Source organism: Cladophialophora yegresii, assembly GCF_000585515.1.
Source record: "Cladophialophora yegresii CBS 114405 chromosome Unknown aczIN-supercont1.2, whole genome shotgun sequence".
Lineage (NCBI taxonomy): Eukaryota > Fungi > Ascomycota > Eurotiomycetes > Chaetothyriales > Herpotrichiellaceae > Cladophialophora > Cladophialophora yegresii.
This window is the reverse complement of record NW_006913046.1, coordinates 3,284,300-3,299,134: the sequence shown is the minus strand read 5'-3', so window position 1 is coordinate 3,299,134 and position 14,835 is coordinate 3,284,300. Positions and strand designations below refer to the sequence as shown.

Below are 14,835 nucleotides of genomic sequence, written 5' to 3'. Positions count from 1 at the left end.
AGCAAAACTTCGATAAGGTGATCCGATACGCCATAAAGCTGCTTTATAGCATTCAGGTTCCCTCTTTCTCTCTTCGGTGAACCCGCAGGTTGCATTGCGGTCTCCTTTGGCGCCTTGGATGCGTATAGCAGCCTATCAGGCGTCTGTAATTGGAAAACACGCCAGGGTCGTTCGCACGTGCTCGAAGAAAGCCTCGTCCTCTGCTCTGGACCGTAACGGACGTACGTTTCCAGCCAAGGAGGAGCGACTGCGGCTTTCGTACCGAGGTGGACAGCTCCCGGGAGGTAGCTGAGTTGAGTGAAGAGTGCCAGACGCGATGCACAAGAGAGACGACGAAAGCCGCTATCTGTTCTTGGACATGATTGGCAAATGCTTGGTGTTTAAGCTTGGAGGTTGCGGGCACGTTGACTGTGGGCCGAGAACGATTCGTTTGTACAACCTCGCGGAGATGTACGCGAGGGCATCCTTTCCCTCTTCCGCGCGGTCCTGCGATGCGACCTGCATCATTTGAGTCTGTGTGCAACTGCAGAACCCTTCGCGAGACGCATCTTGGCCACTCCGACAAATGCTTGAAAACATGTGTTTCCCTAGAATCCCTTTCCGGATTGTGTTGGCGCACCGGACAGAGCGGCGGTCAGGCTCGATGCGCTCGGCAGGAGCTAGGGGACATAGTAGAGTAGACCGAGACAACAGGATCATTGCGAGACTACCATCAACTGACGTCCCAACTCATGGCCATCCCGCTACCCAGATGCCAGCCAACATGGCAATGCATCATCCAGATGCCTTTATTATTGGCTCGAAATCTGATAACGGCATAGCCTCTTTGTGGCACGAAGACTGTATCCTTCATTACAGGATTTGCCAAATTGTATGACCCTGCCGGCGAAACAGCTGACGTTGTCGTAAACGGGTTGTAATTGTACATCCCAGATCCACCTGGTGTGAAAGGAGGCTTCTCACTGCTCCATGTAATGGGAGGTGGAAATACGGAGACAACATAGAATGAGTGACCATGCAGATGAAAAGGATGTCCACCGTCGTCAAGGTTGTTGATGACTACCTCCACCCATTCGTTGCAAGCAGCCGTCTCGTTCTCTTTCTGGCACAGTGCAATGTGAGGCGCCAATTGGTTTCGGTCATATTGTGTCCGAGGCAGTGAAATCAGTGGCTCCGCTTGAGGTGACCAGCTGGTGTGATTGATGAATCCCATAGGGATATTGTGATGCTTGGCCAATTTCATTGTTGTGGTGTAGATCACAAACTTCAGCGGCTCTTCCATGACCTCATCCAAGGACCCGGAACTGAATACGGCTGCCTGTAGATTGTAATAATCGAGCGTTGGGGGTAGAGACTTGGTACCACCACCGTCGTTGAATGAAGGAGTGATTGGGAAAGTCTGCATCGGAGTGAGTGCCGGGTTGGGGTACTTGAAATTCTCATCATCCATGTCGATAGTTAGCTCCCGTCGACTGTTACTTGAATGGAGCAGCAGGATGGCATCGACTCTTTCGCCAGGATAGACAATGCCAATGCTCTGCGCCCCGGCCATATCTATACTGTTGCCACCATCTACCTGGAAAGGGTACAGACTCGCAGCATCGATCTTAAGAGAAAAGCCAGTGAGGGACCCGGTATTGACCAAGCGCAGACGATAACTATGACTGTGGTCGAAGCGTAGCGATGGCAGGTCATCTCTTGCCGCTGGAGGAATACATTGAACAGGTCGGGCAGGAACTGCCATGTCGCAGTCAAAATTGCCGTGGCCGTTGATGAGGAGAGAGTCAGGCACGGGCTCATTCCCAAAGGATCTGGAATTCATGTACCAGCTGAGGACTTCGGTGCTTGGCCGATGGTACCAATCGCCTACCAGAAGCAAGACTTCCTGAGCATAGTCATACACCTCTTTCTCATCAGACTGCTCAACAGGGCGATGGACGATGAAGCCACCATAAAGTCCGTCGTCTCGCTGAGTCTTTTCATGACCGTGGTACCAGAAGGTGCCGAACTCGTCGTGACCAATTGTGAAATTGTACAAAAAGCTCTCGCCTGTCTGGATTGGCGCCTGCGTCAAGCCGACTGCGCCATCCATGTCATTGGCGTCGTTCATCCGCAGACCGTGCCAGTGTATAGCAAGGCCTTCGTCGTGGAGGAGATTTGTGACATTGACGATAATTTGATCTCCAGAGCGGGCTTCGACAGTTGGACCGGGAAACTGGTCGTTAATGACATACACTTCCTTCCGAACGCCATCTGGGGACCGGAACGCCTTCGTGACTCGCCAGTCAAAGCAAAGGGTAGCGGGTGGACGGCTGACATGAGATTCGGGATGAAGAACCATACCGATGCCTCCATGGTGTTGTTCTTTCCCGTGTGTTTCTGTCGTCGTGGTATTCTGTCCTTTGATCCAGGGACGACCCTCGATGGAAGCGAAAAGAAAGGCTGCCAGTAAGACGAATATTAGCAACACCACAACATAACAGGCGGTATTCGGAAGCCATGACGGTGGCTTGCCAGCTGTGGTAGATTGATCCCTGGGTGGCGTCAACTCGACCATAAGCGAAATATCAGCCGGCGAGCTGGCTTCTATCCCCTTGGCTTTGCGTCTCCGGGAGTTTGTCCTCTCCATCCTGATGAGAGCCGAACTGATGAAAGTGAAGTGAGCACATCTCGAAGTGCAGTCTCGGAGGATGTCTGCACGACGTGCAAGGACGTAGTGCCATGATTGGGAGGACGTGACCAGTGGGTGACCGGGACGAAAAGCGAGTCGAAAGAGAAAAGAAATCAGTTCTCGTGTCAATCAGCCATCAGCTCTTGCGAGATCCTGTGGGCGCCGAACTGACGTGGCAGGGACTTGCGGAGCACCCAGAAACACCCTACTACGAGAGCCCCGAAAACGCAGGTGTTAGGCCTAGGGAGCCCTAGGGAGCCCGTAGGAGCGCTACGTTTACGCGGACAAGCTGCCTATTGCCGCCCACTGTGTACCTGTAGTCGGACGGAGCATCAGCTAGGGACCGAGGGGCCATCTCCGTCACTCTCCAGCGTGGAAACTGGAGCCGGTGGAGGCTCCAACCTGGCGAAGCTTCACCTCCAGATCTCGCAGCTTTCTTCACACACAGTTTTAGGCGTTTATGTACCACACCGGCCCAATGAGCTGACTCGCCAGGATACAAAATGTCGCCTCACCTTGTTTCGCCGGGTTCGCGCTTCACACCATGTTCCCAAGTCGAGCATAGCAATCCCTTCGAAACATTTCTTCCAAACATAATATCTCGGTCTTATCCTAGCAGGCGCAGGACGTACCGTAATGGAACCCATTGCCATCCGTAGACTATTGGATGGCTATATCGTGGTCCGAACTGAACAATGCGCTCAATCCAACGGGCTGGACCACTCTCGACGCTGTGGGCAAGGCGAGGTCAATGCTCATCGACGGTGGTAGTACAGCCAACTCGAGTCCTGCGATTCAGTTTGCACGTCTGGAAGTCCAGACATGCAGGCCCTATCCGCATCACGTCGAGCGTGATGGCCTCTTGCGCGTGTCTGACGGGCTGCAGCAGGTGGGAAAGCAGAACGTCAGTGGTGAGAAGCTGGTTTACCTGGTTGAGGAGACTGAATGGCGTTGATGGCAGATAGAAAAGGACGACAAGCCCCCTAACCCCGCTGGCATCGCTTACTATACCACCCATGAAGCTGCCCGAGCTCGACTCTGTTTTTCACTTCCTCATGAGCACGAAATCGTGTTCCAAGATCCAGAACCCGACCGTTTTCTTCCCAGATGAGCCCACCCTTTCGAGCATGTCAATACCGAATTTCTTTGCCAGTGCCGTATCCTCCGACCATGCAAACTGCTTGATAAGACTCTTCTTGACGCCAAAGACCGGGTCCAGCGCCACATTCTTGCTGTCGTGAGAGTATAGTGCCGTGGTCAGCCGGCCGCACTCAGGATGTTGAAGCACGAAATGCTTTTTGCCATTTACAAGACATGTCAGCATACTGTATGAGCGGCGATCTCTCTCGGGGACGATTCCCACCTACCACGTGAGCTGGCCGGATGTTCGACCTATTGAGCAGGCGCAGCAGGACGCCGACGGGACCATCATACGGAATAGGGTAGTCCACAGCACGGACTCCCACAAGCGCGAATCTGCCCTGTTCATCTGTATGGAAGATGCCGCGACAGTCCGGCTCGTCCTTCTCGGGATCTTGCATGTCGTAGAAGCCGTTGCCGTTGGTTTCCCACACGTCGACCGAGGTGCCGGCGATCGGCGTCCCATTGGTATCGGAGACGGTCCCGCGGATGAGCATGGGCTCTCCGATCGCACCTTTTGATGCGATTGACTGGCCGATTTCGAACTCGTGGGCGTCGTTGTGAAATGGTCCCAGCACGGATGATTCCGTGGCCCGAGGAGCGGTGGGGTTGTTGATCGCGTCGACGAGCGCAGATATGCCGAGAACGTCAGAGAGGAGAATCATCTCCTGTCGATCGGGCGTGCAGAACTGGCCGACCTGGGAAGAGGGTGAGCTTTAGAGTGAAAGAGAGCATCTCGCTTACACAGTACCTCGGTGAGATATTGCCATGCTGCCTCCCATTCCGCCGTGGTCAGTTTCGTGTCACGCACAAAGTCATGTGAGTACTGTATCAGTTTGGCGAAGACGAACTTGAGCCGTTCGTTTTCGATGTTTGAGCTGAGTTTGATGACGTGCGGTGTGAGGTTGTCGATTGTGAGATCGTCTGGTGAGAGATTGCCGGCCGCCATGGTCGCAACGGGGACAGGTCATTACCGTGCGCGAGGTAGCGATAATGGGCGCGTGGTTATATAATAAGTGGTAGACGACATTCAAGATTACTACGCGTTTACGGCGCTGGCTCGATGGAGGGCCGAATTCCGCACAGATTATCCATGATCGATGATTTGAATGGTCATAGTCCTGCTACGAGTCAGCTTCCTCACAATGCCAAGTTGATTGGCTAGTTGTCAAAGGCTCACCATGGCCTGGACTAAACGGCTGCATGGGGAAATACGATATTACCAGATCTGACCGAAACCTGGGGAGAATGTGGAATGTTCCGAACTGGTCTGATTGAGGAACCGCCATTACTAATGCTACTGGCTCGCTTTCTGGGGTCATCCCGATTCTGCCATGCACAGATTCGCGACATCCGCGCGGACAGCCTTGCGTGAGCCAGCTGCGATGCCATGTATGGTCTATCCCCGTGTGAATGTGGCATGCCATTGTCCCCTTCACAAACTGCCGTGATGTGCGTTTCATCCTTGCGTGAAGCCGCCCCGCCAGTCGAGGTCCCAGACTGTCAGCGTTATCTGCTCAATTCCCAAGATGTCCTGTACGAACTGGTCAGGGATCCACGGCCGTGAAATCCGGATCGTTGTCCACCTCAGCTTCGCAGCATGCGCTTTTCATGAATTCCTGGCGGAGTGACGTCCCATTGTTGCATTCGCCACAAATAAACCGGCGAACCTCCTTTGCTAGATCTCCAAGACCATCGAAGGCAAACTCAGGCACATCCAAACATGTTTGCTTCCATGCATTGTACAGCCCCTCCGTCAGGGTCAAGCTCAGCATGCGAGATCTAGCGCATTCGGTAGCCGTCCTTCGCATGTCGAGAACTGATTCCGCGGTAGACTCGAAAATGTAAGGAAATGACAGAAGGAAGTCGGACGCATCCCATTCAAAGCTCGCGGCGCGTTCGTACTTCGTCGTTGCTGCCCAACCTGCATAATCGACGCCATATTTGTGGGCAGCCGCGTAAACCTTGGCGTGACCGAGGAATGCGTTGGCGGAAAACTTGGTGTAGTCAGCACGGTAGCAGTATTCTATGAGTCTCTCGATGATTTCAGGTTCGTCTTCGGGAAGTTCAATGGTGGCGGTCGCAGATTCCTGTGGACAGGTCAGATGAACAGGCTTGCGAACGACTTGCATGGACCTACCCGACACTCGTTGACGCAGGCAGCTTTGAAAAAGCTCGATTGTGAACAGACGACGACGCGATGCACTCGAAACTCGCTGGCACCACATCTGATTGTCAAGCCTGTGAAGTCGATACTGTTGTGGGCTCTACTTGCAAGATTAGCTAAACTAAAGCCTTCTCGCGGAATTAGCTGAGCGCACTTTGAGAGCCAGGGTTAAGGGCTGAGAGACATCATGTTTCGGTTCTAGGATGTAAGTTTGTCTCGGGCGAGACGAGGAAATGAGCAAGAGCGAATGTGCAAAGACGAATGTCAGTACCGCTGGACTTCAAGGCAGGCTGAGCATGAAGTGAAGCGCAATTCCTTGGTGTTTCATATTGAGAAGGTATTGAATACCGTCGCACTTCACCTCTCGACTTCACTGTTAGTCGACGGAGCTCATATCACTGTGACTGGTTCCATGATCTGTTTGGGAAGAGAGGTATTAGTCTACTGTCGAAGAAGAACGCCGGCGAGTACTTCTGGTCCTGGTCTGAGGCGTGCTTTTCCCGCCTCGACCTTGTTCCTCAACACTCGCAGACCTATCCCGCCGACAGACGGCTTCTTCCCGTATCGTCATGGTCATTCGAACCCATCAAATCTTGAAGATCGGGAAGAAGCCAAGCATTGAGACACAATAGCAGCAACTGAAAATCACACCATCGAGAGCAACCCAAGGCTGAAACGGATGGGCTTTCCCGTGATCAGCAGCTTTCCATCCTTTGCTGAGAGATCTGATTGCTTAGTGCTGCAGATTTGGATGAATACCAGGTAACGAGTACACTGCCAGAACACCACAGAGACTCTGGGCATTTAAACAGATCATTCCGCCAACGCAGCCTCCGAGGCACTAGTAGCTGATGTAAAGCAGATCCCCCCTTTTCTAACGAGGCAGCGTGGCAGCTTGTGCCGAACCGCGGATCGACATGGGCCGGAAGGATATTTCCTTCGGTTTCATGGCAGCAGCTATCGATAGGCTATTGCGGGTTGGTTCACTCGGGCTGCAGCCACCCAGCGATCTTTACGTCAAGCCCACGGCGATTGGTTCCAAGCCCGCGAATTTTCCACCACCCCTGTCGGGGGCCTGTACAGGTCGCTTTAGCCCGAAGTCTCGACCTTGATTTGACGATTTGAACGCCGACTTCCACTTTCCTTTACGGCTTGCGCTCGCCTAGATTCTAGCTCTAAAACCGACGTTCTGGACGTAAAAATGTCGCGACGGCCTCTCCGGGGCGACGCCTGAGCGAAGACGCTTCAAGATACACTGACGGGCTAGATATGACCTTCTCTCGATGGACGCGACTGACCCTCGAGTCGGCTCCGCCCGCGACAATTCAACAAGCCCCGGGTTATCGCGCATGATAGCCGGCTCCAATTCTTCCTCCGGCAGAAATCTTCTCGCGACTTTGGTCCCGGTCTTGATCTGGGCCGCAATTTGTACCACTGTATTCATAATATTGCGGCGCAAATGCCCTCGTGTGTACGCTCCGAGGGCGTTGCTGAGAAGTCTGGAGCCTCAGTACGGCACTCCCCGCCCGAGCGTGTGATCTACAGCTGATAACGTGTTGTAGTGAAAGAAGTCCCCCTCTACCTAATGGATGGTTCAACTGGTTCAGGGACTTTTACAAAATCCCTCCAGCTTTCGTACTCAACCACTCATCGCTCGATGCGTATTTGTTTCTGCGATTTCTTCGGGTGCTTGGTGTGATATGTCTGGTTGGGATCGGCTTGCTTTGGCCAATCCTGCTTCCATTGCATGCGACGGGCGGTGCAGGTAACCGCGAGCTGGATGCCTTGACATTGGGCAATGTCGTTAGTTCGAACCGGTTCTATGCTCACGCCATCCTTGCCTGGGTCTATTTCAGTGAGTAGCTCTCACGTTTTCCCGCGAGAGGGCGTGAAGCCTAACCGCATTGCACAGTATTCGTCTTGTACATGGTCTCCCGGGAGTGCATATACTACATTAATTTACGCCAAGCATATCTTCTTTCGCCGTTCTACGCGAATCGGCTCTCATCTCGAACGGTGTTGTACGTGAATGTACCACGGCAATACCTGGATGAAGACAGGCTTCGATGGATGCTCGGTGACTCTGTCAAGAGAATTTGGATCCCGCAAACGACCGACGAGCTGGAGCGCATGGTCAAGGAAAGGGAGCAGACAGCCATGCGGCTGGAGAAGGCTGAATTCGCGCTTATCAGGATGGCGAACGCTGCAAGGACCAAAGCGCTGAAAAAGGCACGGGGCGAGGGCGGCAAGCGGCACAGCTCTGCGTCGGTTTCCCACCACGATATGAAGGGCGAAAGGACCAGTTCAGCCTCGAAATCTACCGCTGGTGAAGCCGTGCAGGCATCAGACAGCTCTGACAACACCTCAAGATCTGCGGAGGACGGTCAGGAGCGTACCCTACCCGATGTCAACGGCTCCGTGGCGTCTCAGTGGATTTCTCATAGCTCGAGGCCCCATCATCGGCCGATTGCAAATTATGGCCGTCGAGTCGACACCATCAAATGGACGAGGAACCAAATCAAGAAATTGAACACGCAGATTGCCAGAGTCCGCCGGGACCTGCTGTTCAAGACTGACGGCATGCTGCCTTCGGTCTTTGTCGAGTTCGAAACACATACTGACGCACAGAATGCTTATCAAACGCTAACCCACCACCGTCCGCTACACATGGCTCAACGTTATCTCGGTGTACGCCCGTTTGAGATCCTGTGGGACTCATTATCCATGTCTTGGTGGGAAACAATTGCCCGGAAGTTCCTCATCAAGGCCTTGATCACCGCATTGATCATATTTTGGGCTATTCCTTCCGCAGCTGTCGGCACGATTTCTAACATCGAATATCTGTCAGAAAAGGTCTTCTTCTTGGGATGGATAGCAGATCTGCCGGGTGCCGTGACGGGAATCATTAGCGGCGTCCTTCCAGCTCTGGCATTGTCTCTTCTAATGGGTATTGTTCCGGGCATGTTGAGGTGTAGGTACCGTGTTCAGGCTTCATGGACCATCTGCTCACTATTACAGATTGCGCGAGAATAGGTGGAGTCCCGACCCTGACCGGGATCGAGCTTTACACCCAGCAAGCCTACTTTGCCTTCCAAGTCGTCCAGGTCTTCCTGATCACCACGCTCACATCCGCTGCCTCGGCCGCCATCACAAAGTTGCTTGCGGACCCAACAACCGCAAAGGACTTGCTTTCTCAGAACCTCCCGAAGGCGTCAAACTTCTACCTATCCTACTTTCTCCTGCAGAGTCTTGCGCTCGGAGCCGGAGCACTGGTCCAGTTCGGCAATCTATTCCATTTTCACGTATTTGAGAAGTTCTCGACTAACCCTCGGAAGACATATCTGAGGTGGCATCGACTGCAGCGGGTCCATTGGGGAGGCGTATTCCCGGTCTATACAAATCTCGGTGTCATTAGTATGTCCTGTCCCACATCAATTCCTCTCCTGCAGTGTTTGACATGACCACAGCCCTCACCTACGCGCTCATCGCGCCCATCATCCTCGGCTTTGCTATTGTCGGAGTCGGATTTCTGCATATTGTGTTCCGGTACAATGTCATCTATGTCTATGATTCCGAGATCGATACCAGAGGGCTCGTGTATCCTCGCGCTCTGATGCAGTTGCTCTTGGGCTTATATTTCTCGGAGATTTGTATGATCGGCCTCTTCTCGCTGAGGGGCGCGTATGTTCCAGTGGTGTTGACGGCGATCCTGCTGGTTCTGACTGGCCTGGTCCACACTTCGCTTGTCGATGCGTTGGGGCCTCTTCTGTGGAGTCTTCCTAAGAGTTTGACCAAGGAAGAGGACGAACACTTGCTCGGAAGCCGTGCGGCAAATGGACGTCGTCAGCATTTGGAGGATGCAGAGCAGTATCAGCAACCGCACGACTTTATGAATGACGAAGATGGGCATGTTCTTGGTGAAAATCGGACTCTGGAAGGCGCAGATGGGACGTTCAGTGCGCTAGGGGGAGGTGTCAAGTCTATGCTGACCAAGAAATTCAAGCAGGAGTTGCCAGAGGTCAACATAGGCATGGCCGCAGTGGGAGGATTTTGGATGAGATGGATCTCGCCCGATCCGAGCCAGAAGTCGAATTTCCTCCTTCGGTGGCTTCATCCAGAAGTTTACTCCGATTACACTACTCTCCGCAGGATGGTACCGCAAGACCTACCAGATCCAGTCTACCCGGAGGACATCGAGCGAGACATCTACTACCCGCCCTCGATGATGATGAAGCCGCCTACTCTGTGGATACCGCGAGACCCAGGTGGCGTAAGTCGGCAAGAAGTGCAACATAGTGAGAAGGCTCTACCAACTACGGATGAGCATGTCAGTATCGACGAGAAGGGGCAGCTGACGATCGATCTCGACGAGCCACGGCTTGTGTTTGATATCGGGCGGTTACGATATTGATGATGGAATGGGACAAGTACATACCATGCGTTTCCCACATAGCGGATCTATACATGCACATATGACTCAGTGAATTGTCACTGCATCGTGAGGTGAAAGTGAGCTGGAAGTGAATGCGAAAGCGCAAGGCTGCGGCGAGGCTGATAAGGCTGGGGCGGGAAACTGCAGCCGCGCCGCGAACTTTGTGATGCACGCCAACTCGACTCGCAGTTTTTGTGAAAGCAGTTCCTCGTGCTATTATTGACTTGCACTCGACTTCAGCCGCGCCACAGTCTCCCTTGAGATATCAACTGTCTTGTCTGCGCTCGGATTCAACGGGACCACCGATCATCTTCATGTGCTTCCTGTCCAAGATGATTTAATCCACCTGAGTCGACTGCTTGCCATCTCCGCATCGTGACCATGGTGACAGCCGTCGCTAGAAATGGCGGCACTGCCAGCGTCACCAACGGGGCGGCTCCAGGCATTACTCCTGCGACGCGATTCTCTGACATCCCTTCTGCCATCGACATTCCCGTATCCGGCGGCCTTGAACCGGACGAAGCGGTGGAAGTCAATCTCGAAGACCACTTGGATGATCCCGATGGAATCTGCCAGGTCCTGGAAAATGAGAAGGCTGCAAAGAACTTGTGGATTACTATCGCGCTTGCCTACGCAAAGCAAGGCCAGACAGATCACGCTATTGAGATATTGAGCAAAGGCCTTCAGTCGCTGGCGAGAAGCGGTCCCAAAGATCGGCTGCCGCTGCTGGCTTGCGAAGCCTGGCTGAACCTGCAGAAGAGCAGACAAGCGCCTCGTGTTCCACCAGAGAACCAGCAAGCCGCCGACGTGAAGACCAAAGACCACTACCTCCGAGAAACCCTGGCAAATATCAACGATGCCCTGCGAATCAATCCCTCCTTTCCCCCCTTCCACCTCACTCGCGGTGTCCTCTCCCTTCTCAGAGCCTCCTTGCAAGCGTCAACAAAAACTGGTGCAGAAGCCGAAAGGACGGAACACCTGAAACAAGCGTTGAAGTCTTTCGATGACGCGCTCAAGAGCTCCGAGGGCCGTAACATGATGGCCGTCATGGGAAGAGCGAGGTCACTCTACCTGTTGAAGCAATACGGCCCCGCGCTACATGCATACCAAGATGTACTGGCCAAGATGCCGGGTCTCACCGACCCAGACCCACGGATAGGCATTGGCTGTTGTCTGTGGCAGTTGGGTTATCAAGACAGAGCAAAGATGGCCTGGGAGAGATCCTTAGCCCTGAATCCAAACTCCAAGGTCGCGCATGCCTTGCTGGGAGTCTATTATCTGCATGAAAGCGCCAAATACTCGGCATCTGATCCTCAATTCAACGCTCTTTACAAGAAGGCTATGATCGATCACACAAAGAAGGCGTACACCATCGACAAGAACTTCCCACTCAGCTGCGCGACATTCGCTAGCTACTTTCTACTGACTGGCCGCTACGAGACCGTGGAACCGTTGGCACGGAAAGCCATTGAGCAAACCGACATCAACGCAGTTGCTAGCGATGGGTGGTATTTGTTGGCTCGGAAGGATCACAACATGGGCGATCTGTCGAGAGCCAACGATGAGTACAACAAGGCAGACCAAGCACGCGGCGGCCTCGACAAAGGATACTTCCCAGCAAAGTTCGGTCTGATACAGATTTTGGTCCAGACGCAGGACATCGCCGGTGCCAAATTCCGACTCGAAAATCTGGCTCAGATCAACCGGCACGTCGAGGCTATGATTTTGCTGGGCTGCATCTACGCTGAAGAAGCGTTCTCAGCTCAGAGCACTGCCTCGAAAGAGGACAAAACGACTGCCGCGCGAAAGGCAATCCACTTACTGGAGAGCGTCCGTAAAACCTGGAAGGACGAGAAGTCCCGGAACAGGCCCGATGAATCGGTCTTACTTTACCTGGCGCGACTGTACGAGCAGGAAAACCCGATTGAGAGCTTGAAGTGTTTACAAATGGTTGAAGCGATGCAACTCGAAAAGATTCCAGATGAGGACAAGCCAGATCCCAACGAGGAAGAGGGGACTTACATCGCACAACTGCGTGAGAATTTGCCTCCTCAGCTTCTGAACAACATGGCCTGTTTCCTGTATGGGCAAGAATCGTACTCGATCGCTCGCGAGACATTCCAGATCGCGCTCAATGCATGTGTCAAGCTTACTGAGAAGCAGGAAGCCGAGAAGAAGGCTTTGGAAGAGGACAAGATCGCGGCTGAAGATGTTGACAACAGTGACACTGATGCTTTGGTCACCACCATATCCTACAATCTCGCCCGGACTTTGGAGGCATTGGGCTTGATAGAGGAGGCTCAAAAGGTGTATGAAGGTCTGCTTGCTAGGCACTCGGATTATACCGACGCTTCCGCACGCCTAGCATTCATAGCCTTGGAATCATCACCTCGAGACGAAGGTCCCCGCAAGATCCATGCCATCTATCAGAGTGACTACGGCAACACTGAAGTAAGGGCTTTGATGGGCTGGTACCATCACAGCGCCAAGAGAAAGACCAACAATCTCGCAGAAGATGCTGAAAACCGACACTACAAGCATACTTTGCAGGGCTATGACAAGCACGACCTTTACTCTCTTGTTGGGATGGGCAACGTCCATCTCACAATCGCAAGAGACATGCCTCGAAACACAGAGCAGGAAAAGGAGAAGCGGAGCAAAATGTACGTCAAAGCTTACGAGTTCTTCGACAAGGCTCTTCAACTGGACCCCCGGAACGCCTACGCCGCGCAAGGCATTGCTATCGCTCTGTGTGACGACAAGAAGGCATATTCCGACGCTCTCCAGATCTTCACCAAGGTCAAGGACACCCTTCGTGACTCCTCGGTAAACACCAACCTGGGTCATGTGATGACCGAACTCCGGCAGTTTCAGCGGGGCATTGACAACTACGAAATTGCTCTGAGAAAAGAAGCCAAGGGAGAAAATGCACAGCTACTGGCGTGTCTGTCAAGGGCATGGCTGTTGAAAGGCAAGGCTGATAGATCCATCCCTGCTCTGAACACTGCTCTCGACTACATGAAGCGCGCACTAGCCACCCAAGCCGACTCTCCTCACTTGCAGTTCAACGTGGCGTTCATTCAATTCCAGATCGCTCAGCATGTCAACCAGGCCAAGGAAACGGACCGGACGCTGGAAGATGTGGACGCTGCTACTGCTGGGCTGGAGGAGGCCATCGAGACCTTTGAGCGGGTCGCGAAGCACAAACAGCCTCCTTATCCTCGGACAGCCTTGGAGCAGCGAGCTGCTATGGGTAAGAACACAATGAGGAACCAGCTTGAGCGACAACGCGTGAAGCAAGCTGCTTACGAATCCGAGAATGCCACCAAACTGAAAGAGGCGAAGGAGAGACGTGAGGAAGAGCTCCGCAGACGCGAAGAGGCAGCCCGGAGGCGGAGAGAGGAAGAAGAGGAGCGTGCCGCCAAGATTGCAATGGAGCGGAGAAAGCTCGTCGAGGAGACAGAACGCATTGCCGAGCAGATCCGTGCAGAGGCTGCCGCAAGAGAAGCTGCCGAGTACACTGACGACGAGGAGACGGGCGAGCGTGTGAAGCGAAAGGCGAAGAAGAAGGGCGGCTCGAAACGAAAGAAGAGAGACGACGAGGACGGTTTCATCGAGGACGACGAAGACGGAAAGAGTGAACGCAGCGTCTCGAGAACCCCCATGAGTGGAACGGAGGGCGAAGCTCCCGCTGAAAAGCCCAAGAAAAAGCGGAGAAAGCTTGAACGGAAGAGTGCGGGGAGAGAATCGACGCGCCGGAAGAACGAGAGCAAGTACAAGTCCTCGGCGGTCATTGTGGATTCGGACTCGGAGTTGGAAGAGGCTAGTGCTGTGGCGACGCCAGAGGAGCCTGCTGCTCATACACCCGCGTCGGAGGCGGCGGAGAGAGATGACGATCAAGTCATGGCTGACGCGCGTGTGGCCGAGGAAGAAGACGAGGTGAAGCCCAGACCGCCCGCACGGCAGAGGAAGCAGCTTAGGACGATTGCCGACGACGACGATGATGAGGATGAGGGCGAGTTTGACGAAGCCTTCAATGCGGGTGCTGGTGGGGCAGGCACTGCTGATGCTGTCGACAGGGAGGACGATGCAGACGAATGAATGTCCTTGGTCCCTTGATAGGATTCTGCATAGCGTGGCGATAGGGTGATAGGATGATAGGGTGACAGGGTGACAGGAGAGAAAAGTTGCTGCAAGATGTGTCTCTCCTGGGCATTTATCCGCGTGCAGCGTGTATTGTATCATCGTCGAATCTAACATTATTTGACCTCGGCTGTTTCTTCTACAGTGTCTATAGTAGGGAACTTCAAATGTACGAAGGGTGCACGGAGAAGTAGAATGTACGTGATATACATGTAATGTAGATTCAAGCTCCGGCCGGACAAGACCTGGTGGTCCCAGTCAGGAATTGACTGATAGAAGCGG

The 14,835-nt window shown here is 53.5% G+C and overlaps 5 protein-coding genes across 5 annotated transcripts; 2 read left to right on the top strand and 3 right to left on the bottom strand.

Annotated features, from left to right (window-relative positions):
- Window positions 1-712: 712 nt before the first annotated feature.
- A1O7_03113 (uncharacterized protein) lies at window positions 713-2,629 on the bottom strand (the record flags this gene model as incomplete). The annotated part of the gene is made up of 1 exon (XM_007757139.1): window positions 713-2,629. The coding sequence occupies one exon, from the start codon at window positions 2,627-2,629 to the stop codon at window positions 713-715; it is 1,917 nt and encodes a 638-aa protein (XP_007755329.1).
- Window positions 2,630-3,716: 1,087 nt separating this feature from the next.
- Window positions 3,717-4,760, bottom strand: A1O7_03112 (uncharacterized protein; the record flags this gene model as incomplete). Its single annotated transcript, XM_007757138.1, has 3 exons — window positions 3,717-3,965; window positions 4,039-4,509; window positions 4,563-4,760. The coding sequence occupies 3 exons, from the start codon at window positions 4,758-4,760 to the stop codon at window positions 3,717-3,719; spliced, it is 918 nt and encodes a 305-aa protein (XP_007755328.1).
- Window positions 4,761-5,358: 598 nt separating this feature from the next.
- Window positions 5,359-5,943, bottom strand: A1O7_03111 (uncharacterized protein; the record flags this gene model as incomplete). The annotated part of the gene is made up of 1 exon (XM_007757137.1): window positions 5,359-5,943. One exon carries the CDS (start codon window positions 5,941-5,943, stop codon window positions 5,359-5,361), a length of 585 nt encoding a protein of 194 aa, XP_007755327.1.
- A 1,318-nt stretch (window positions 5,944-7,261) lies between these two features.
- Window positions 7,262-10,389, top strand: A1O7_03110 (uncharacterized protein; the record flags this gene model as incomplete). Its single annotated transcript, XM_007757136.1, has 5 exons — window positions 7,262-7,488; window positions 7,541-7,833; window positions 7,891-8,949; window positions 8,997-9,392; window positions 9,446-10,389. The coding sequence occupies 5 exons, from the start codon at window positions 7,262-7,264 to the stop codon at window positions 10,387-10,389; spliced, it is 2,919 nt and encodes a 972-aa protein (XP_007755326.1).
- A 402-nt stretch (window positions 10,390-10,791) lies between these two features.
- A1O7_03109 (uncharacterized protein) lies at window positions 10,792-14,511 on the top strand (the record flags this gene model as incomplete). The annotated part of the gene is made up of 1 exon (XM_007757135.1): window positions 10,792-14,511. One exon carries the CDS (start codon window positions 10,792-10,794, stop codon window positions 14,509-14,511), a length of 3,720 nt encoding a protein of 1,239 aa, XP_007755325.1.
- Between the last annotated feature and the right edge of the window lie 324 nt (window positions 14,512-14,835).